At 35.9% G+C, this 24448-nt stretch overlaps 1 protein-coding gene and 1 long non-coding RNA gene across 4 annotated transcripts; one reads left to right on the top strand and one right to left on the bottom strand.

The window, feature by feature from the left end:
• Window positions 1-250: 250 nt before the first annotated feature.
• On the bottom strand, window positions 251-3228 carry LOC124894457. Its single transcript, XR_007051191.1, has 2 exons — window positions 2363-3228; window positions 251-338 (listed from the first exon to the last, which is right to left on the bottom strand). It is a non-coding gene; the product is annotated as an uncharacterized LOC124894457 (long non-coding RNA).
• Window positions 315-7136, top strand: LOC107857585. 3 transcript variants are annotated; one of them, XM_016702401.2, is made up of 3 exons: window positions 315-630; window positions 712-908; window positions 6810-7136. In XM_016702401.2, exons 1-2 carry the CDS (start codon window positions 315-317, stop codon window positions 879-881), a joined length of 486 nt encoding a protein of 161 aa, XP_016557887.1. In that variant the 3' UTR covers window positions 882-908; window positions 6810-7136. The 3 variants fall into 3 exon arrangements, with proteins under 3 accessions (XP_016557887.1, XP_016557886.1, XP_016557884.1); XM_016702400.2 differs by having other exon boundaries at window positions 706-908; window positions 6814-7136; XM_016702398.2 differs by having other exon boundaries at window positions 706-908.
• The last annotated feature ends 17312 nt before the right edge of the window (window positions 7137-24448 follow it).

The following is a 24448-nucleotide window of genomic DNA, read 5'->3' as shown; positions in this document are numbered from 1 at the left end:
AAATTTGAGACGAATAATTCGGAGCTCACTCTATCAAACCATCTAAAGGTGCAACGATTAAAAAAAAACAAATTATCACTGTTGGGTCATCCACGCAATTTCCGGACAAATTGGAACATAGTAGTTATAAAAAAAAAATTAGGGAGAAGTTTTTGGTTGGGCAGATGGCTTGTCTGTTTATTTGCCAAGTGGAAGCACACGTTGCATTCACTTTATAACCGCCTAACTTCTACCGCCACCTTTTAAGTTCTAACCTCTATCCATTCCTCCCGGTGGATCTCCATTGCTTTTTTTTTTTTTTCGCAAGAACAAAAATGGGTATTCTCTCAGCAGTGCACCTGAAGAAAATGAAGCAACCAATGAAGAAAGGCAGTAGCAAAAGGAAGCAAGTTTTGAAGAAAGTTTTTGATTATCTCATGTCTGACACTTTTATGTTTGCACCTTTGTGTACTTCCCCTTTCTATGGTCAGTATTCTTTTCCAGGAGGAATTAATGGGGAAGATAAACCCTTGGAGGGAAATGACAAGAAGAACCTCCATTTGGTTACTAAAATTGGGGATTATTTGAAGGCTGATACCTACATGTATGCTCCCTTGCTTATTTCCCAAAGGGATGTGCTTCTATCTAAAGGTACAATCTTTGACCTACATGTATGTATTTTTGTGTGTTTGTGTACAATTTGAATTCAAGGCTAATTTGCTCTAGGACCAGAAGAAGAGATGGACAGAAAAAGATCTTTTGATGTGATAAAAGGAGGGACGGATGAAGCTGGTAGGAAGACGGTTAGTGTGGTTAGCAAAGATCACAACATGGATACTATGGTCACCCGTACTCGGCTGCGTAGAGAGACTCTGAAGCACATGATCTATCAAAACTGCTGACCTTTATTTCCCCAGTTACGTCCTCAGGTCTCTAATTTCTCTCATTTAATTTTCATGCATTATTTGGATTCTTGTTTAGTTTGATTTTCTAAGTGGAAGAAATACTTTAGGGGCTAGGTTGCTCGGATTTTGGTTCAGGTGTCTCTCTGATACGTGTAGAGGTTGGTCGGATCCTTCCTTTTCTAAACTTTAAGATTTAGGTGATCTAAATACAAATATGGGTGCAGTATTCGGCTAAAAATAATTTAGATATCTAAAGATAGAGCTATATCTCTAAATTATTACGAGGCATTATGTGAAAAACTAAAAGGGTATTCTGAGGAGAAAATAAAGATCAAGATGAGAATTCCAAAAGGAGATATAAGAAACAAGACTAATATAGAAATTTTTATATTCAAGGTATTCCATTTTATTTAATTTTACCTTAAGCTTTTGTGTCAAAATTCTTGGTGTTGGTGATATTACAAATAAAATTGCAGTGATATTACAATTGATTACAACTGAAAGTTACAAATGAATAAAAGAAAAAATATCATTTCTTCTTCTATGGCCGAGGAGCAGAGATTCAAGCCCACTGCGGTAATTATTTTTCCGATCCAGCAGTAATACTCATTAACCTGTTCCCTCCAGGATACAACAGCCTATACACAATATAACTCAATACTCTAGACTGGAATTGAGTTCAAGGCTCTCACAATAAAAACACCTCCCTTTAACTAATAAATTCTCTTAATCCTAAATTACTCATGATTCCCACATAACGTTTATTTATAAGACACAAACGAGCATGCCAAAAATTAGTAGAAGAAAGCATATAAATAGAAGTAGATGTTTTATGCATTTCAACACTCAACTTGAACATACCATCACATGCATACCCTTTTCCCACAAAAACATTATTTTTCACAATTATATACTGGTTAGATTCAATAATCTGTTTGAAGCCCGCTTTATTAAGAAGAAAACTAGACATTAAATTTTTCTTCATGGAAGGAGTATAAAGTACATCTTTTAAGATTAATACCCTTCCAGAAGTAAGTCTCAACTCGACATCCCCACTCTAAGTACTTGACTTGTGTGTGAATCTCCAAGCATGATGGTTTTGGGTTCCTCAAAATTTTTATAATTTTTAAATCAGTCTTTGTCATAACAGACATGACGGTTTGCACCAGAGCCCATCATCCATCAACATTCACTACCATATTAATGTCTGTTATTACTGCCACAAATGGTTCTTCAGTAACGTTTGCCTGAGGTGTAGGTCCACGTTTTCGATATTTGCAAGGTCGAGCAATATGCCCACTTCTGCCACTGACAAAGCACGGTTCTTTTTCTCGTACATGTTGTTTTTTTGCTTGAATATTTCCACCATTATTATTATTGGAATGTCTATCATTATTTTTCTTGAATATTTTCATCTTAGGCTTCAAAGTAGTATTTTTGTTATTTTCAAGGGTAGCATAATTTGAAAATAAATTTACCTTCGGTGTGATGTTGTTCCCTTCTGTTTGCATAAGTGCATCTTGGCCTCTAGCCGCATATTTTTTTCGCTTCGGCCTCCTCGATGTCAAGACTTTTCAAATTTTCTTTGCACTAGAGTAAATTCTATCATAATAATCATAAAAATTATCAGATAGACAATTAAGTAAAAAATAACAACAGTTGTAGGAGTCACTGTTGTATTTTTTAACTTTCTCCTCAAGAGATTTAGTGTCGTCGTCAGTCATGAAAGAGTTATCTACTTTATTTTGATTCTTCTCAGTTAACACATAAAAAACATTGAGAAGACTTAAGTAGAAAAACACTTTACTCTTCCACCTCTTGAAGAGAGTATCATCGAATCGGAATGGATTGTTCACATCTCCCAGCTTGAAATCCGCGGAATTTTCAGTTGTTGTCATCTTTGAATCTCCTTAAAGTTGGTGGTGATATTATAAGTAAAAAATTGCAGTGATATTACAATTGATTACAAATGAATAAAGAAAAAATGTTATTTCTTCTTCTATGGCTGAGGCGCAGATATCTCGCTCTCTTTAAGGAGATTAAAGCTCACTGCGGTAGTTGTTTTTCCGGTCTAACAGTAATACTCATTGACCTGTCCCCTCCAGGATACAACAGCCTACACATAATACTCTGGACTAGAATTGAGTTCAAAGCTCTCACAATAAAAACATCTCCCTTTAACTAATAAACTCTCTTAATATATTATATGGTATTAGAATTTTTCAATTCCTTCCCTCTCTTCCGTGCATGAATGTTGCTACATATATATAGGAAAACAAAACGTGTATGTGGAATATTAAGAATCCACCATTATTGAGAATAGGCAACATCCAAAATTTGAAAATTGAAAAAGTAGCCAACAACATTAGAAAAATGAAAAAAGAAGCCAAATTCTTTGACTATAATTTTCAACCAATCATTTTTGACTATTAAAAATGTATCAGCATATTGAATAAAAAGTAGAATGGGAATGTATCCGGTAAATAATAAATATTATAATTTTCTCAATGTAAAATTTAAAGAGACTTATAATAAATCATTTGGCATTTAAAAAAAATATTTTTGACATTAATAATAATATTAAAATGCCATTAATCCATCATTTGCTCAAATTAACTAGATTCAATACGGATCCTATACCCACTACACGACAACGTCATGTAGACACAGGTGGGGCACCAAAGTCGAGTTCAAACAGTTTAGGTTGGAGGCAAGGGGTTCAGTTGAATCCACTTGGTCAAAATATTATGTTCACATAAATAGTGAAACCCTTTATTTTAAAATAGAAGGGGTTCAAACGTTGCTTTAGATCAAAGCTTCAAATCTCAATTGATATAGTAGTAGTTTTCTTTTAATCCCCTTATGTGAACTCTTGGATATTGTCACTTCTCCATCCTTTCCATCTCTTAGAAAGTGGGCTTGGCTTATAATGTGGGTTGCAGTTCTCCAAGTCCTTGAGCTGTTAGATGTTTTGGCTTTGTCCTTTGGTTTTCTCATTAGATGCAGTGCCGGAGTTGATATTAGAAGCATCCTAACTCGTAATTGATTTTTGAAACTGAAACATGGTTCAAGTCATGAAGACACTACCGTAAGTGAGTTAGAAGGTGCACTGTTCAATTCTGGGAAGATGTTCCCTTTTTAAGGAATTGGACAATGCACTCCGTAGTTCAACTCTAGGTATACATCAGCTTTAAGTGGGTTACACAAGGCACTTCATCTTTGTCTTAGCTTTCAGCTCATTTGTTTGATAGTTTTCATTTCTACCTAATTTAAGCATGAGACTTGCTTTCTCTGCTCCATTCTCCGTTATGTTCCTTTGTTCCAGAATCGTGTACACTTTCCTTGAGGGCACCTGAAGGGCTGAAACATCCCTCAATTTCCCCTGTTTGCACTAGAGACGTGAACAGAGTTCATGTGCAAGATCCTATTTGCATGGCTTTGGGTACCTTGATTATCATCGTCATCTCGCCCTGTATTTCCAAATTCGAGTTGCCTTTGTTACCAAAACCTCAATGGATCTCTAAGAAACAGTGCATGTATTAAAGAATGTTCTCTTCCTATTGAGATATGACTACATTGAAATTTTTTGTTTTCCTTTTGAGTTAATTCATTCTGGGTTGTCTCTATATTGTCAATGGTACTCTCTTCATTTTACTCCCTTAGGATTTTATGGGATTTGTATTTCAGCAACTTACAGCAGCCTGTGATATCTTAACATCCTTGAGTTGTGACCAGCTACAAATAATTTGGCTTTCAGATTAGCCCTAGATGGGTAAAACGGGAAAGAAAACATTTGAAATCATCCGAGTTCCTTGATGGGAATTTAATTTTGAGGAATAGGGTTTCCACCTTAGGAATGTAGGTTGAATTATATTTTTGCATGTAGTTACTCCCTCTATCCTAATTTATTTGGTACCGTTTGACTAGGCATAGAATTTTAGAAAGAATTTTAGAAAGAAAGGAATAACTTTTGAAATTTGTGGTCTAAAACAAATCTTTTGTGGCCATCAATCATTTGATTAAGGGTAAAAAGAGAATTTTGAAGTTAAGTTATTTCTAATTATAGAATATTGTCATATTTTGAAGTTAATTTATTTCTAATTATAGAAAATTGTCATTCTTTTCGGGACAAACTAAAAGGAAAGGGTGCCACGTAAATTTGGATGGAGGTGGAGTGATCTTTTATGATGATGGTGTTTGGATCAACTTGTATGTATTTAAGTTTATCCACTTGACAATCTGGTATAGCCAGCCGATCATGCTACTGTAAGTGTCGGTTAGAAATGCCCAACAACGTTTGGAGCATATACATTGGATGTCGTAAGTGAGATTTGATCAAGGAATTTTTTGGTTGTTCACTCCTGTGAGTTGACCCCTCAGCCATCACTTTGGTGTAATGGCCCAAGTTAATTAAGATCTGTATAATCGGTTGTTGATGAAATCAGCACTTCCATTAGATTGGTATAAATATGTGATACTATATCTTCTATTTTGAATTTTTTCTACCGCCAGTTGACAAGGTATAGGGTCTGTTAGATTACATTGTATTTTTGTGTAGTTACCAATCAGTATACTTTATCTGGGGCTGGACCTATTTATTACTTCTGGCTGGAGGACTTGTTTGGTTGTATTACCCTTCTCTTCCTTCCATCGTTAATTTCTCGTCTTTGATAGAACTTGTCTCACTATTTCCGCCTCTCCTTGTACATAAATGCAATGAGGTCTAGCTAGTTTCTTAGTTTTTAGCTTGTTACTGCCCAATTCGTGTGACTGTGAATTTTTTTGAGCCCATATCAAATTCGAGTCAGGGTTAACATGCTGACAGTGAATTAGGAATTAATCGAGAATTTTGGAGCTCATTACATTATCCTTTTAACGACGAATTTCTGAAATGTACTGTTCTTTTTGATGATTATTCATAAATGCTGTAATTTTAACAAAATCGTAGTTTTGATACATGATAAATCGAATGAAAATCTTGATGCATGATAGGCTACCCTGATTTGACCTCAGTAACTGTTCTGTAGTCAAATTGTCTTCTAGATCCCATTTTAAAGCGCCTCTTCCCTCTATTCACTGCAGCATGGTAATTTCACTGGCTTTCTGATGCTATAATTCTCCTTTACCAGAGTTGGAATATACGTTATACTTTTGACGGTGGTGCATGGTGAAGTATAATGGTCTTGAGTGGGTGGCAAGTTTATCCTAGTAGTGGACGTCCAGATTAATGTTGTTCAAGTTGAGACTTTGTTTTGAGGCATTCAGGGATTATAGTAGTAATGGTGTATCTCCTACTTTATGTCTTGGTCAGATCAATATTTTTCCTTGTGGTGATCATTAGAATGATATTGTACTTCCCTCAAAAACCAGAATGATGGAAGCCTGTGACAGACGTAAAGCTACTTTTTTCTACTAAATCTGTAAAGGTGACTCCATTTAGACAGAACCACATGTGTCCATATTTTGCATAGGACTTGTTAAACTTAACTAGTTGTAGTACGCAAATGCTAGCCGGGTGCTATTGTTACTTACAATCACAGTGAATTTAGTACTAGTAGTTAAAACAGATACATTGGTCTTCTTATTGGTGAAGTTGCACGATTTGTCTTAGATGCCTGTTGTGCTCTCTAAGCGTGAATGGGATATTGTGGAGGAGTTGAATTGCTTATTTGATTTCGCACCTCTGAACTTCTTTTTCCTTGAACTCACAATCTTGGAAACTCTCGACGGTCAACAAATGTGTTGTCTCTGCTTATTCTAGGCTGCGATTCTACTTTTGAGAGTTGGGCTTGTCATGTCTAGAAGGACAATGCATCCATTCAATAATTTAGATGTGTAATGTTAATGCTGAAATATATCACTTCTGCTATATATGTGCGCGCGCTTGTGTGCTTTTTTGGGTATGATTCCACTTCTTTTTTTCAGGCAGAGTCCGTGGAAACATAACCAAGCAAGCTTGTAGATGAAGATGTTCTTGTGTAATGGTGGGTGGTGCTGCTTCTTAGCTAATCAGACTCGAGATTGTTTCATCTCCCTAGATAGTTGAGTTTTGCTTGTAGTACGATAATTAGGTTGGTATGCTTGTTTTATGTGTAATTTAGGTTTGGACAGTTCATGACTATTGCATACAAAGTGATAGGATAACAAGGAACATACGTCAGTTTTATATCACTTAGGTTCATGGCTAACGTATACATCGTCTTGCAGCTAATCAATATTGTACAAAATCAAATATAAGCTTTTATAGCTTCATCCATGCGGTTCATTTCATTAGAATTTTCTAACTTGGTATTTAATTTTGCAATGTGATTTGATGCTTGCTAGTAGGTTCTGGTCTAGCTACCAGAATCTGGGATTTATCTACTAAAAAGTGTCATTATCTAGCTTGACACATTAGCTCGCTGTGCCCCTAGTTGCTGCACATAACTTTGCTAAGGTCTCTAGCTTCTCTCTTGGCTTGCCATGATGCATTTTAATTTGTATTTTTAACACATGTACGTCTGTTTGGATAATGGGCTTGCATTAGTTTGGTAATTTTATATGTTATTTGGTATCTTTATTTATTTAATTTAATTTGGATGGGTTGGGATATTATTGAGAACCATATAATTATATACTTGATAGCTCAAACTAGCTTACTAGCCTGTAGGGTGTCTGTTCAGTTGTACATTTGTTCACCACACTTTCAATTGAGCTTAGATACCCCCTTTTATCGTATTAGTGAGATTATACTCGATAACTATGTTAAGTTTATGTTGAATTGTGTGGAAGGTGGACCGTCTCATGCATATATTTAAACTAGACAACAGGTGCGATATTGTTAGGGATCTGTAAATTTCAATTCTGAAGAGTTGGGATAATTCCCTTGTCTCTGAACCATTAGAGCAGCCAAAGTACACATTTGGCCTACTGGTTCTCAACCTGGACGAAACAGTTCAAGTTTTAATTAAAACTCTGGTCATATTGTGCAACTATTTCTTTGATAAATTTTGTCCAAATTTATAGAGGGCCATGTCAACTAATAGGCGTTGCTACAGGTGTATATAATATGACAATGCTTATCAATCCATATTTTTGTTACGAGACTCGTATGTGTGCTGGCTATCGTCAAAATATAGAAGTATAAGCAAGATAAGAGAATTTCAAGTAGCAATCTTGTATAAGCTGTCTGCGAAAAGTAGTAGATGAAATGAAGCAGATGAAACAGAAATCGCATAAAACTGAGATGGACTCTGCATGGCGCAAGCATGATGGTTAAGGCATTCTCAATGCATCTGGCAGCAGCTTTCAGAAACCTTAAGCATTCTGAATAGCTCCCGAGTGCGTCAGAATGTTTCGCAAGCCCTCATGCCATTTTTGGTCAGATATACTGACTGAGATATTGATTGGTTGGTGCCACGAAAATATTGCAAATGACAAAAGGTAAACAAGTTCAGAAGCCACAAAAATATTGCAAGTGACAGAAAACAAGATCAGAGAGAAGTTCTAATTGCAGTGTCATATATTTCCCAGCTTCTTTATCTTCCTCCTGTAACTAAAAAATATATATCTTCTGTTCGAACGATTAAAAATCTCCCGTCATCGATAAGTACAGAAAACTAAACATCACCTTAACACAAGCAGGACACTTCATATCAATTACCATGAAACTCAAAAATGGTGCAGACTGCAGAAGATAGAATAGTACGTTCATGCATGAAATCTGGACTTCCTTGTTTGCGACATACACTAACACCTTTGTTGTAATATGTGAGAGATATATCGAAGGCGATGAACAAAATCGTCCAAGAAAGGTTTTTGTTCAGTTAAAAAAGATGGCAGAGGAACTAGTTCCATGAGAATCAAAATTGATTCAGCAGGATTAAAGTATAATCTCATACAGCTTTCATCAAAACGAGAGACAGTTTAACCCCTTCCTTCTTCACCGCTGTGTGTAACTGTGCGATTAAAATATAAGGTTAGACAACCAATCGAATGAGTGAAATTGGTTGTCTTCCTCATCCCCCCTTTGTTCAGGTCGGCAGTGCTCGAGTCTGTCAGTGGCTGTAGGGGTTATGTTGATAAAACCTTTGTTTAGGCGCTCAAAAATTTGAGGAGTCAAAACTTGTAATAGTCACTAGTAAATCTTATGATATTATTTTCGTTTAAATAAAATAAAAACTTGGATAATTTTTTTTCTTTTCAAAAAACAAGTGTAAAAGAACTGTTCGGCAACTCTTTGTATTAGAAATAACAGAAAATTTCAAATTAAACTATTCACATTCTTCATTTGAAATATTTTATTTAACTAGTGAACAATATATACAACTAGCTTTGGACTCAGCTGGCACATCTACAATTTATCCTCTAAAAGAAAGCAACTAAGACAATCCCTCCTATATGACCTAGTAGGACAATATCTCGACAACAGCATTACCCAGTGCTTCTTACACTAGGGTGTGTTTGGTAAGATGGAAAGAAAATGTTTTCCAATTTTCTCATATTTGGTTGGCTTAAAGGTTTTGGAAAATATTTTTCAAATCAACTCATTTTTCTTAATTCTAAGGAAAATAACTTTCCTTCAAAAAGTAAGGAAAACATTTTCTAAAACTCTCTTTCAACCTCATTCTTAAGTTAAAATATTCGTACAACTCTCAAATTCATCCTTCCCTACTCCGACCCTCAATTCCTCACCTCACTCCACCCCGCACCCATCACCCTATTAAATAAAATATTTTAAATATTTTTTCTTACCTCACTCCCCACGCAAAACCCAAAACCCTACTCCCTCCCCTTTCCAAAAAAAAAATATATATATAATATTTTTTTAAAAATAATTGTACCTTTTTCCTTACTCCCCTACCCCCACCCCGTACTAGCCCCCCAACCCCCCTCCCCCCTAAAAGAAAAATTAATTTGTTTTTAAAAAGATTAAAATTACTTTCTTACCCATCCTTACTACCTTTGACAACCCCAACTCCCACCTACCAACCCCCTCTCCAAAAAAAATAAAATAATGTTTTTAATTTATTTTTTAAAAAATATTCAAAACTTTTTTCTTATCCCACCCTTTTTATCATATTCGTTCTCATTGTTTTTGTTAAATATATACAACTACTTTTAGAAAACATATACTTATCCAATTTGCATAACGAACATATAAATATAAGTAAGAAACAACTTATTTTTCTAGAAAATATTTCACCTCCTTCATATCGAATACACCCTAAAAAATTATTTTTTGAGATCAAAAATTATTTTTCTAAAATGTATTTTTACGCTTTAGCTAAACATTAAAATGAATTTTCTGAAAAATATTTTTTCATTCACCAACCAAACACTACAAAATATTTTCCGGAAAATATTTTTCATCTACCAACCAAACATAGAAAAACAAGTAAGAAATTAACTTATTTTCCAAGAAAACATTTTCTAGGAAAACATTTTCCATGGAACCCTTCGTACCAAACACACCCTTAAATCTTTTGTTGTTCCTTTCACCCCACAAGCAGTACATAACAACAGCAAACATGAAACCCAAGAAAGTTGTTCTAGGTCTCTTGTACTTCACTTAGTTATACATTCCATCTCAAAATTCCAGCATCCTACCCTTTTATGTATCCCTAACCAATGTAGTAGTGTGCTCCATAAGTTGGCGTAAGGACAGCTGAAGAAAAGATGAGCATGAGTTTCTACACTTAATGTTTCAGATAAGACACATCCCGTTGCCACCTGAATGCCCCACTCACTAAGCTTGTCAACAGTAGATAATCTTTGGTGCAAGGTTATCCACATGATGATGTCTGGGTAGTAATCCTTTAAGTAGTGTGAAGGCCTTTCATGAAACTTAGGGTATTGTGGGAGCATAGCTCCATAAGCTAGGCTAATGCTAAACTTGCCATTCTTGCAGCATATCTGCATGAAAATCTGTATATTCGTGCTCTCTGTTGTTTTCAATATTTTCGGGTATAAGAATTTGTATTTAGGCACAACAACTTCAACATAAGTTCAAATCTAAAAATAAGAACACCTATGAAGTTATATAACACTCTTAACACAATATCAAAAAGACCTTTCAAAGAAGTGTGTTTTTCTTTCCAGAAATTTAGATGAAACAGAAAAGGATAAGTCCTTCGACTTCATGAAGTGTTCTTAAGGAAATAATTATCCTCAAGTACCCGAGGTTGCGGCATTTTCCTCCCAGGATAAAATGGCCTAACAATCCGACTGTAGTGGTACCTCAAACGATCAGATTCTCTTCGAACTCACTCAACGATTAGATGATTACACAGAGTATATTTTCAAGAAACAAGAAGAGTTTTATTGCAGAAAATTTTTTGTATTTAAACCTGTGGATGAAAGCAGGTTTATATAGCCATCAGGTGTCCCCTCTGAAAGGTGGTAATGGTTCACTTAAAGATTGTATCCCTTCTGGAAAAGTCATGTCTGTTTGTCCAAAAAGTGTTTTTTTTTCAAACAGTCACAACCATCCAAATGGGCATACCATTTCATGAATAAGTGTGTCCTTTCGTTGAAGGGTTGCATACCTTTCGAAGCATCATTTCGCTTCTTGACTACATTTCAAAACAGTGTTTCTACCACTACATGGAGGATCAAAACACAGAAAAATTATTGTGTTTTCCCTTTGGTATTTTCGAATTAAATTTTTGTCAAATAAATTTTGTCCAAAAAGATAGATCGCACCGATCGATCATTTGACAAATTCAAATCCAAATCCGAAGCTGAAGTCGAGCCGAGCGAGCGTCGATGGCGCGAGGCACCACCTTGTTCTTGACTCACTATCCATGTGGAGTAAGTGCTTCTTATTATAAAAACTTCAAAGTTCCCTTCTCCCATCAATGTGGAAGAATTAGTGAATTTTCCCTTAAAAGAGTACACTTTTCATTTTAGTGTCTTTCTTTCCCTCCACTATTTTCCCTTCATTTTTCATTCACACTTTTCATACACATTGAACTCAACAATCCCCCACATAAATGGGGAATGACTACTTTTTCGTAAAACTTTATGGAAAAGTATGTGATCATCAAGTAAAGACTGACTGCACTGGATAAGTGGGTTTCCCTTTGAACTTTTCATAGTGAACATGCATCAGATGAACTCGGTCAATCGATAGATTTGATATCTTTGAACTGTCAAAATTTAATGTACACCTAGACAACACATGTCACACAACCAACCTTTTACCGTCTATGGTTCTCACGATTTTGTTCGTTTCAGCCATGAACACGTCCAAGTTTCATGAGAGCTTAAAGAACAGGCCTTTACTAACGCTCTCCTTGAAGCAGCTTCAAATTCGCTCTCACATAGGTGACTTTTAGATGTTTAATCTAATAGATTAAACTATTTGGTCAAATCTGGCAAATTTAGATAATCATTAAAAGACTTTTCACCTTGAGTCTTATCCTTGTTTACTAAGCATTGTCTACATCATGAGAATGGGTTGGGTAATTGACAATGTTGAACCTGTCAGATATAACTTTGTTTGATCTCTTTGAACCTAACTCTTGGGATCTCCAGTCTGCTAGGTAGAGTTATCGCCATGCTGACCTGTCCTAGGCCTTAAATCCATTCCCTTGGATGTTCTCTCAACTCCTTCTCTAGACAGGCCTTTTGTAAGTGGATCCAATACATTATCCTTTGACTTTATGTAGTCAACAGTGATAATTCCACTAGAGAGAAGTTCTCTAACGGTATTATGTCTCCGTTTTATGTGATGAGATTTACCGTTGTACATCATGCTCCCTGCCCTATCTATTGCCGCTTAGCTATCACAGTGTATACATACTGGTGTCACTAGTTTGGGACAATAAGAAATATCTTTCAAGAAATTTTGGAGCCATTCTGCTTCTTCACCGGCTTTATTTAATGCGATAAATTCAAATTCCATTATAGAGCGAGCAATACAAGTTTGTTTGGAAGATTTCCAAGATACCGCTCCTCTACCGATAGTAAATATATATCCACTAATGGATTTTACTTTGTTCGATTTGATGATCCAATTTGCATCACTATATCCTTTAAGTACTGTGGGATATTTATTATAATTCAAAGAATAGTCTTGAGTGTATTTAAGATACCTCAAAACACTTTCTATTGCCGTCTAATGAGTTTTGTTGGGATTACTCGTGTACCGACTCGACTTACTAATAGCGCATGCTATGTCTGGTCGTGTACAATTCATTATATACATTAAACATCCCAATACTCTTGCATACTCCAACTGTGAGTCACTTTCACCCTCATTCTTTTGAAGTGCGAAGCTCACGTCCAATAGAGTCTTGGCAATACCAAATTCCAAATACTTGAATTTGTCAAGTACCTTTTCTGTGTAATGAGATTGTGACAATGCCAACCCTTGTAGAGTTCTATGAATTCTTATTCCTAGGATCACATCCTCAATTCCAATATCTTTCAAATCGAACTTGCTCTTGAGCATTCGCTTTGTGGCCTTTATGTCAGAAATGTCTCTACTGATGATCAACATATCATCTACATATAAACAAAGAGTGAATTGGTAATTTGGAGTATCTTTAATGTAGACATACTTATCACATTAATTTATCTTGAACCTGTTTGCCAACATGGTTTGGTCAAACTTTGCATGCCATTGTTTAGGTGCTTGCTTTAGTCCATACAACTTAATAAGTGTACACACCTTATTCTCTTTTCCTAGAACCACAAAACCCTTAGGATTTTCCATGTAAATTTCTTCCTCCAATTCTCCATTTAGAAATGTTGTTTTCACATCCATTTGATGGATTTCAAAACTATATACCGCCCCCAAGGCAATTAACATTCAAATAGACATTATCCTTGTTACTAGTGAGTATGTATCAAAGTAATCAAGGCCTTCTTTCTGTTTGAAGCCTTTTACTACAAGTCTTGCCTTGTATTTATCAATAGTACCATCCGTTTTCATTTTCTTTTTGAAGATCCATTTAGAACCTAAAGGTTTATTTCCTGGAGGAAGATCAACCAACTCCCATGTATGGTTGCTTAAGATTAAAACAATTTCACTATTGACTGCCTCTTTCCAAAAGGATGAGTTCGACGATAACATCGTTTTTTTAAAAATTTGAGGCTTATTTTATAAGAGAAATGTTACAAAATCTGATCCAAATGAAGTTAACGTTTTTTGACGTGTACTACGTCTTGGATTTTCATCATTATGTATATTCTCACTTGGTTCATCTCGAGGTTGTTTAGACCCCCCACTAGACTGTTTATGTCTAGTTTTATACGGATAAATATTTTCCAGGAATTCAGCATTATCTGATTCAATTACTATATTTTCATTAATATCTAGATATTTGGATTTATGAACCAAAAATCGGCATGATTTACTACTTTTAGTATATACTATAAACATGCAGTCCACCGTCTTAGGTCCTATCTTAACCCTTTTAGGCATAGGAACTTGGACCTTCGCTAGACACCCCCACACTTCAAAATATTTCAAGTTGGGTTTCCTTTCTTTCCATTTTTCATAAGAAATTGATTGCGTCTTACTATGAGGAACTCTATTAAGTATACGGTTGGCTGTAAGGATAGCCTCGCCCATAAGTTTTGCAGTAAACCTAAACTTATAAGTAAGGCATTCATCATTTCCTTCAGAGTTTGATTTTTCTTTCCGCAATTTCATTATACTGAGGTGAATACGGGGCTATAGTTTGATGGACAATTCTATTCTCTACACATATTTCAGCGAAGAGAGATTCATATTCTTCGTCCTTATCACTTCTTATTGTTTTTATCTTTTTCTCTAACTATTTTTCAACTTTAGTTTTATATTGTCTAAATACATCTATTGCTTCATCCTTACTATTTAGTAAATAGACATAACAGTATCTAGTGCAATCGTTAATAAAAGTTATAAAATACTTTTTCCCACCACGTGATGGTGTTGACTTCATATCACAAATGCCAGTGTGTATTAAGTCTAAAGGATTGGAATTCCTTTCAACAGACGTATACAGATTCTTAGCATACTTTTATTCCATACACGTGACACTTTGATTTATTGCACTCAAAGTTTGGCAAAACTTCTAAGTTAATCAATTTTCGCAAAGTTTTATAATTGATATGTCCTAAACGTTCATGCCGCAATTCATTAGACTCAAGAAAGTAAGAAAAAGAAGATTTTTTTTTATTTCAATAGTCATTACATTCATCTTATATAGGCCCTCAGTGAGATAGCCTTTTCCTATTAGCCTTTTCCTACATACACTTTTACCTTGTTAATTACAACTTCTTTGAAAACAGTTACTCATTTGAATCCTTTTTATCTAGAAGTGACATAGAAATCAAATTATTTGTTAACACCGGTACGTACAGGACATTGTTAAGTGTCACTTTTCTTGAAGTCATTTCAAGCATCCTTTTCTTGTTCCTTCTACTTTTGCAGTATCGGAGCTAACCATGAAGATCTTTTGAAAACAACTCTTTATTAGCATAAACATGGCGGGTGGAACTAGAAGCCATCCATTATTCGCGAGGATTTCCCACCAAGTTGAATTCGAAAAGCATCGCACATAGATCATCTATTTTTTTCTTGGACTCAGCCACATTTGCTTGGCCCTTTTTCTTGCCTTTCTTAGGGGCCCGACAATCTGTTGATTTGTGGTCAATCTTGACATAGTTAAATCACTTTTCTTTGAATTTCTTCTTGGGTTGATTGCTTTCATTTCCAGCCTTCTTTTGCTTTTTGGAGTTGTAGTCATCTTCTATAATATTTGCTCCATTCATTGTAGAATTTTCTCTTGACCTTCTTTCCGTAACCTTATTATCTTCTTCAATGCGCAGTCATATAATTAGATCTTCGACTGGCATCTCCTTACGTTTGTGTTTTAAATAGTTCTTGAAGTCCTTCCACATAGGTGGTAACTTCTCTATTATTGCTGCTACTTGAAACACTTCATTCATGATCAGACCTACAATAAAGGTTATGTGAATATTAAAAACATTTTTAAATTGTTCAATAAAGGAATTTGTCAAAATCATACCTTCCGCAAGGAGATCATGGATGATCACTTGTAGTTCCTGGACTTGGGAAACAAAAAACTTGCTATCTATCATTTTATATTCCAGGAATCTTGCAACGAAAAACTTTTTAGTTCCTACATCCTCGGTCTTGTACTTCCATTCTAGCACTTCCCATAACTATTTTGCCATCTGTGTTCCACTATACACATTGTAAAGGTCATCTTGGAGACCGCTCAAGATGTAATTACTACAAAGGAAATTTGTGTGTTTCCAAGCCTCCACAATCACGAATCGCTCTTGTTCAGAGGTTCCCTCGAGCACCTTCAGAGCTTCCTCAAATATGAACTTTTGAAGACAAAGAGTTGTGAGGTAGAAAAATATTTTCTGCTGCCACCTTTTGAAGTCAATACTCATGAACTTTCTAGGTTTCTCTGCCGGTGCCGTAGCTTACGGAGCATTAGTATGACTCGTCTGTCAATACTAGTTTCCGCCATGGTCGTTCCAGCATCATGCATTTGACTATTGGTAGTCATTTTCCTGTCACAACAAGACATTAGTTTTAGTATATCAAAATACTATCAATAAAGTTCCAACAACTTTAAACACCTCTTGTTCTAGTTTAACGATGAAGTTTTTATGACTTTCAATCGTCAACCGAGTGATCTTTAACTCGTGAGATTTTATTTCTTCAAACAACTAGTTAAGTTCAAATGGAGTAGAAAGCTTATAACTTTAATCTCCAGAAACCAAATGAATAAAAATTTTTAGATTCTGTAAAGTTATTTATTTCCTTAAGATTGTTGTTTTCAATGTTTCAGGTACAAGAATCTGTATTTAGGCACAACAACTTCAACACAAGTTCAAGTCTAAAAACAAGAACACCTATGAAGTTATATAACACCCCCAACACAAGATCAAAAAGACCTTTCAAAGTAGTGTTTTTTTTCCAGAAATTTAGATGAAACAGAAAAGGCTAAGTCACGAAGTGTCCTTAAGGAAATAATTCCCCTGAATTACCCGAGGTTCCAGAATTTTCCTCCCAAGATAAAATAGCCTAACAATCCGACTGTAATGGTACCTCAAACAATTGGATTCTCTTCAAACTCACTCAACGATTAGATGATCACATGGAGTATATTTTAGAAAACAAGAAGAGTTTTATTGTAGAATAATTTTCGTATCTAAACCTATAGATGAAAGCAGGTTTATATCGCCATCAGGTGCCCCTTCTGAAAGGTGGCAATGGTTCTCTTACAGATTGTATCCCTTCTGAAAAAGTCATGTCTGTTTGTCTAAAAAGTGTGTCTTTTTTAAAAAGTCACAACCATCCAAACCGGGCATACCATTTCATGAATAAATGTGTCTTTTTGTTGAAGAGTTTCATCCCTTCTGAAGCATCATTTAGCTTCTGTACTGAATTTCAAAACAGTGTTTCTGCCACTGCATACATACATATAAATAGAGGATCAAAACACAAAAATTATTATGTTTTCCCTTTGGTATTTTCGGATTAAATTTCTATCAAATAAATTTTGTCCAAAAAGATAGATCTCATCGATCGATCATTTGACAAATCCAAATCCAAATTCGAAGCCAAAGTCGAAGCCCAAGTCAAGCCGAGCGAGCGACGATGATGCGAGGCACCACCTTGGTCTTGCCTCACTATCCATGTAGAGTAAATGCTTCTTATTATAAATACTTCAAAGTTCCATTCTCCCACCAATGTGGGAGAATTAGTGAACTTTCCCTTAAAAGAGTACACTTTCTATTTTAGTGTTTTTCTTTCCCTCCACTATTTTCCCTCCATTTTCCATTCACACTTTTCATACACATTGAACTCAACACTTCCTTCCTGAAACAACTATTGTTTAACATCAAAAATCTCCTTGCAATCTAGCTAGCCTGCTTTCGTGCGTCCATGTCCTCCCACTTATTTCTTTTTATATAGAAACTGTGCAGCCATTGCATGCACAAGATATCCTTTTTAAAGGAATTGCCCACAAAAACATACAAAGAGAAGCTTTGTTCTAAATGAAGAAGTCTAAAATGTTCAATCCCCATACAACTCTAGGTTGACAGTGAGTAGTCCATGCAATAGGTGCTCTATGAGTTTGAGCATTAGATCCATGCTAGAGGAAGTCTCTACAAATACTTAGTCACCATTGTCAACTCTTTCTATGGGATTATAATCACGTTCCTAGTAAGTTTGCATTTCAAAGAGAATACTCTTAATTAATTGCAGTCTACGCCCATAAGATTGAAGCCTGAAAGTCCACTTCACTTTTGCTGCTATCTTGTCAATTAGTGGCATACACTGTTGAATATTTAACTTACTAGATGCTAATGTAATCCCTGGGTACTTAAGGCATGGTGCCTAGTGAGAAATGAACTTTTCCAGTAGTTCCCTCTTTAGCTCATTCTGAACCCCATCTATATACAAGCAAGTTTATGCTATAATTACCTTTAAGCCATACAAGGTCCCCTAGTTTAAGATTCATATTCTAGAGTTGATGAGTTTGTTAGAAATGGCATAAGAGATATTTACCTCAGGTTTTGTCTCCAAGCCTATTTCTTAACTTTAAAGGATACATGTTACGACCCGATTTACGAGTCATGATTGCACTTACTTATTCCACCAGTAGGTAAGACAAACCATATCCTGAAGCTATAAGCAATGGGATAATTTGGTAGAAAAAGGCATAAAAGCTGAAAATTTGCAAGTAAATACTTACAACAATAGTTCAAGTAATAGGAATAGTTTTAAAGATAGATAAAGATAATAGTAACATCCCACAACCTAGTAGTTTTGGTACAAGAGCCACTAGCAAAAAGGAACGTAAGTATTGTAATAGTCAATATAATCAGTCTCAAATAATGAAAGACTAAGCAAGAATAAAAGAAAGAGAAAAAGACAACTTCGACTCTGAGAGCTCACCCTGCCTATGAACTCTAAACAACGCGATCGTCACGACAGCGGCAGGCACTAGTACTTGAATCTGCACCAAAAAAGTACAAAAGTGTAGTATGAATACCAAATCCATGAGTACTTAGTAGAAATCATCATCCAACTGAGTTAAATCATGATATAAGTACAGTAATACACAAGATAAATCTGCTAAGTTAAGGTAAAATGGCAAACCTGGAATAGCGGTCCAATATTGTATATAAATAAATGAATAATTAGGAATATTAAAATAAAGAACATACGGTTATCACTACAAAACTGCCCCATAAGGCTATAAGTATAGAAAAGTAAAAAACCTAATGTGGGCCTCCATAATCCTAGAGGGTGCAATTAAGGATAATGAGTAACCGAAATTATATAAAATAACTACATTTAAAGCCATAAACAAGAATCATTCCATACCATAAACCTCAGATAAAAACCAATTCCATAACCGTCATAAATAACCTGTCCATTCCGAACTTAAACTGGAACTCATATCAAGAATAATGCTGGAATAAAATCAGCTTTATAATCATAAATCACTGGACTTGAATTAGAAGAAGTATCAAATCCAAAGTACCAAACCGGCATAATTACTATACAACCAACTTTTTCTAGCTACCAATTATACAATATAAGGGATATTATAAAACTATAAAGTTATAAGGAGCTAGTAGTATTCTTGACCTAAGGTGGGTCGGAGGGGTCCACTTCTAATTTTCAAAATCCGTTCTAAGGAGAATTCTATCCCAAACCAGGCTAAGGCATCTAAATCCGTTTCTAGATATTAAATGTGACATATTAAGTCTTAAGGTAGCAATTTTACCTAAAAAAGCATAACTAAGTCAATTATGCCTAATTTACTGTTACTTAATTGGCTAAAAGTCTCAAATTATACTAATTACGTCTCCAAGACCTATTCCAACCCATATCAAGAACATTATCATAAATATACTATGATTAAGGTTAATCAACAAGAAAGGTAAACATATCCTACCTCGACATTGAAGGATGCCTAGTGAAATTCGCTAAATAATTGAATTTCCCTTTCGAAGAGCTTTCGCAAGATGCCACACTAGCAAAATCATAATCTACTCATCAATACGAGAACAACAGAACCCATATTACATTTTTGTTCTTTGATTCCTAAAATTACATAAAAATTCTATGTGGGACCCGCTTGCGAAATCAACCTTTCAAAACCGTTAATGTGTCCCTTTATGTTCAAGAAACATTTACCCACAAAAATGGGTGAATTTCGAGCTCAAATGGTTCTAAAATTAATCCACCAATATTTTAAGGATTTTGAGAATTAATATAGAAATTTACCATGAAATTGATGAGAACTTACCAAGAATTCAGAGAAGAAATGCAAAATTTAAGCTTACAAACACCTTAAAATCTCCTATTAATGTCTCTCCCAAGTTTCAATACGTTTTAGCATTCTACACTCTTGAAACTATGTGAAAAATGGGTTAAATGGGGAATAAATAATGTACCAGGTGCCACTAAAGCAGGCCTGAGCTGCTTCAGCGGTAAGTTCTAAAGTACCCAGGTGCCGCTTAATTGGCACATGCCCATGCTTTCCAGGATACAAAAGCGGACAAGCTGGCACTAAAGTGGTTTATGCTTTAGCACCAACTTTCTGTTAAAGCGTCACACTAAGCTATCTAAAGTTGCTAAAGCACCTAAGGGCCGCTAAAGTGCCCTCCGATAAGCACCTAAAGAGCTGCTCTAGACGTCACACTAGCTGAATGCACCCGCTTTTCCAAGTCTCCGTCGACCCCTTAAGATTCATCCAAAATTTTGTATACGCAAATGAGCTATGATACCCTATCAAATTTGATATTTCAAACTCAATGGTGCAATCAAAATTTCCATTTGAGGTTGTTTGTCACGACCCGAGCCTGGACCTGGCCGCGACGAGCATCCCAAAGTATGAAGGCTCGAGAGACCCCTGTCTGTGCCTAACGCACTAGTGATATTGTCCGCTCTGGGCCCAGGCCCATACGACTTTAAAATGCGTCACTAGGGAGTAAGGTTTTCTTACTTATATACCCAGCATCCCTCCTGTATGTTGCCGATATGGGACTCCTTCCTAAGTTGAGGTGTTACATTGTTCCGATGAAAAATCGGTCCCAAACCTAAGTGTCATTCTTCTTAGCTTCTGGATAATAGCTCGAAATGAGTCAAAGTCTCAGGACCTGAAACAAGGGTCTATCTAGCCTAAAATCAATGTTCCAGAGTTATTGGAAATGTGAAAATTGGAATACAAGGTCATTTGACTAAAGTGTTTGCCCAATGACCAATTCTTACCAACGAGGACTTCATATTAGAAAATTGGCACTAAAAATCAAATGAACAGCTCGGTAACAGAACTATCAGTTCCAGCAAGTCATAAATGTCTTGAGGAACCCATAGTAATGCTCTAACCAATAAAAATAAGCAGAAATGCAAAAAATGACCTGGAGGGTCATTACAATATCGACTACTAAAATAACTTTCATACGCGAAAGTAAAGGGTTAGAATGTACCTGAAGCCTCGAGCAGGTGAGGAAAATAGGCCTGTATCTCGCTCTTTATTTCCTTAGTAGCCTCCTCTACTAGGAGATGTCTTCACTAAACCTTAACCACTAAAATCTCTCTAGAGTGCAACCTCCTGACATCACTTATCCAACTTAACCGAGTCTCATCTGAGCACATGAGATGCATCTAGAGTGTAATTTTCACAACATAGAAACATGGAAAACCGTATGGACAAGAGAAAAATCTGGAGGTAAGGATAACTCATAAGCCATCTCACCAACTGTGTGAAGGATCTCAAAAGGTCCAATATATCTAAGGCTAAGCTTGCCGTTTTGCCTAAACCTCATTACACCTTTCATAGGTAATACACAAGGAAATAATTGATCACCAACTCCAGATCTTAAGGCATAAAGTTTATGATCTACATAAGCCTTCTGTCAACTCTGAGCTGCCCACAACCTATCCTGAATCATCCTGACTTTATCTAATAACTCCTAGTGCAAGTCAGTACCATGAGGTCTAATCACGGAGGTCTCAAATCACTAATCAAAGAACGACATTGTCTATTATATAAATCTTCAAAGGGCGGCATCTCAATACTCGAATGGTAACTATTTTTATACACGAACTCTGCCAAAGGTAAGTGCTTATCCTACTGACCTCCAAAATCCATAACACAGGCTTGGAGCATATTCTGAAGAACCTATGTAGACACTTAATTTTGTACCTCCCAAAAATTGAAGTTATCCATTTTTATCCTCGTCATACCATGTGTCTACCCCGTGTGATAATTCTTTCACAAAAGGACAAAAAATAACAAACCTCTTACCAATCCAATTCAAGAATATTCTTTTGATAAATAATCAACAACCACTCCCTAACAAACCTTATCTCAACCAACCTAGCTCACCACCCCATACCCCTACCCCTAACCCACCTCACCACCCCTACCCCCTCACGTTTTCACACACCTCACCATAACAGAAGGGGTCCACCAAAAACTTTACATACAAGATATATTCACATACATTCACTGGAAATGGAAAAGGTAGAAGAGAGGACCCCACTGGAATCTTTCATTCCACTCATTGATCATCTTTCAGAGGAAATTTCCATATATACACACACAGTGCACGCATATAGGGGGAGGATTAACACATAAAATTGGGATCATATTCTATTTTTTGGATCATCTTCTTCAATAATCCACTCGCAATTCTCACAATCAAAATACCAAAAAAAACACTCTCATACTCTCATTCCATCACCACACTGATCCTCCATTTTGATTGAATTCACTCCCGCATAGCTCACTTGAAATACTCTCTGAGATACACACATGCAGTAGAGGAAATAGGAAAAGTGAGAGAGATTTAAAAGAGATCGAGAGAGAGAAGGATAGAGAAGGAAGAGAAGAATTGAGAGAATAGGGATAAGGAATTAAGCGGCTGACTGTTCTGGTAGGTTTTCGATGGTAACTGGACGAAATCGTCCACTGAAAAATACCCCTAATTAGTATTTTGTTACTTTCTCACTAGGGGGAACATCGCTGGTTGCCTGAATTCATTTGAATCTAACTGTTTTTCTGTCAAAAACTTGCTTGAAATTCTAAAGTTCTGAAGGAAACATGTACCGGTCTTCTTTGCCCTTCGCGTATTCTGTTTTGAATTAGCGGAAAATAAAGTGAAGCGAATTTGATTTGAGTCGGGTTTGTTGGTCGAGGTTTGATTTGAGGTTTCTACGTGGACTCCATCTCATTCAAATAATATTTGAGTTCGAAAGCAATATTAAGGTCCATTTCTCATCCCTTTCTCGAGTAATTTTAATTTTGATATCTTGTTGGATGAATTAATAATGTGTGGATCTTGCGTTGGTTGGTTTTGTGATGTTTGAATCATGAATGCTGTTTTTTTTTTTTTGGTTTTGAATTATGAAAGTTGAATTGATAGTCTAAGGATTGGTTAATCAATGATTGAGGATTAAAGTCGGCTATTGGGGGCGAAAATTGAAAATTGATAGAAAGCAAGTGTTAGTTATTTTGATTCATTGAAATCGTTGATTGTGATAATTCCATGATAGATCGAGCTGGGAAAGGAAAATGTTAGATTCGGGTAGGCAAATTTAGGAATGATGTTTGATTGAATGCGTGGAATACTGAACGTGTTGGATGCTTTTCTAGTTCATCTCATAAATTGAAATTATATTCATTTACCGGGGAATGCCCCGAAGGAATTGTATTTATTCACCGGGGAATGCCCCGAAGTATCATGTACTTAAAAACGGAGCACGATCAAGGCCCAAAATATCGGGTGGAGTTTAGTTCAGGAGTAGTTTAGGATTAGTTTAGAATAGAGTAGATTTACATTTTTACATTTTTCATTTTTTGGGACTGTATAAGTGGATTGGACACTAAATTTTGGATTGTTTTATTTTGTTTGCTTGATTGATCGTTTCATGTGTTTTATGTGGTTTATACATTTGTAATGTCAAATTAGCCGATATGCTTCACCAAGTGACTGTGGTCGAACCACGGGATCGAGGGGTGCCTAACACCTTCCTTTCAGTCAACAGAATCCTTAGCCGGAATCTCTGTTCGCAAACCAGTTCAACGAGTCCAATGGTTTTGAAAAGGATTTTCCAATGGTGACTTGGCACACCGGATTATGCCAAGTGGCGACTCTGATTTTGAATGTAAAAATAATACTTCTTTGAAACAAATCTTTATTTTTGTCACTTTAATAATTAAAACCCTTTCAAACTTAAAATCAATTCTTTCTTTTGGAGTTGAAAAAGGGGTATGCCAACCTGAATAGCCTTCTCCAACTGCCCGTCAGTCTGAGGGTGGAAGGTGTGTTAAGATCCACCTGCATACCCAACTCAACTTGAAAATCTCACCAAAACCTTAAAGTGAATATTGAGCGTTGGTCTGAAATGATAGATATGGGCACTCCATGCAAACAGACTATCTCACAATTATACATACAGGCTAACCTCTCTGCACTAAAGAACATCTGAACAAAAATAAAATATGCCAATTTGGTCAACCAATCCACAATAAACCAAATACCATTGGAACTGTGGGAAGTGCGAGGAAAACCACTAATGAAGT

Source organism: Capsicum annuum, chromosome 2 (genome assembly GCF_002878395.1).
Source record: "Capsicum annuum cultivar UCD-10X-F1 chromosome 2, UCD10Xv1.1, whole genome shotgun sequence".
NCBI lineage: Eukaryota > Viridiplantae > Streptophyta > Magnoliopsida > Solanales > Solanaceae > Capsicum > Capsicum annuum.
This window is presented reverse-complemented; position numbering and strand designations above follow the sequence as displayed.

Coding starts and splice junctions, on each gene's coding strand:
- LOC107857585 (XM_016702400.2), top strand. CDS start 315: ATGGGTATTCTCTCAGCAGTGCACCTGAAGAAAATGAAGCAACCAATG. Junction 631..705: donor GGATGTGCTTCTATCTAAAG/GTACAATCTTTG, acceptor AATTTGCTCTAG/GACCAGAAGAAGAGATGGAC.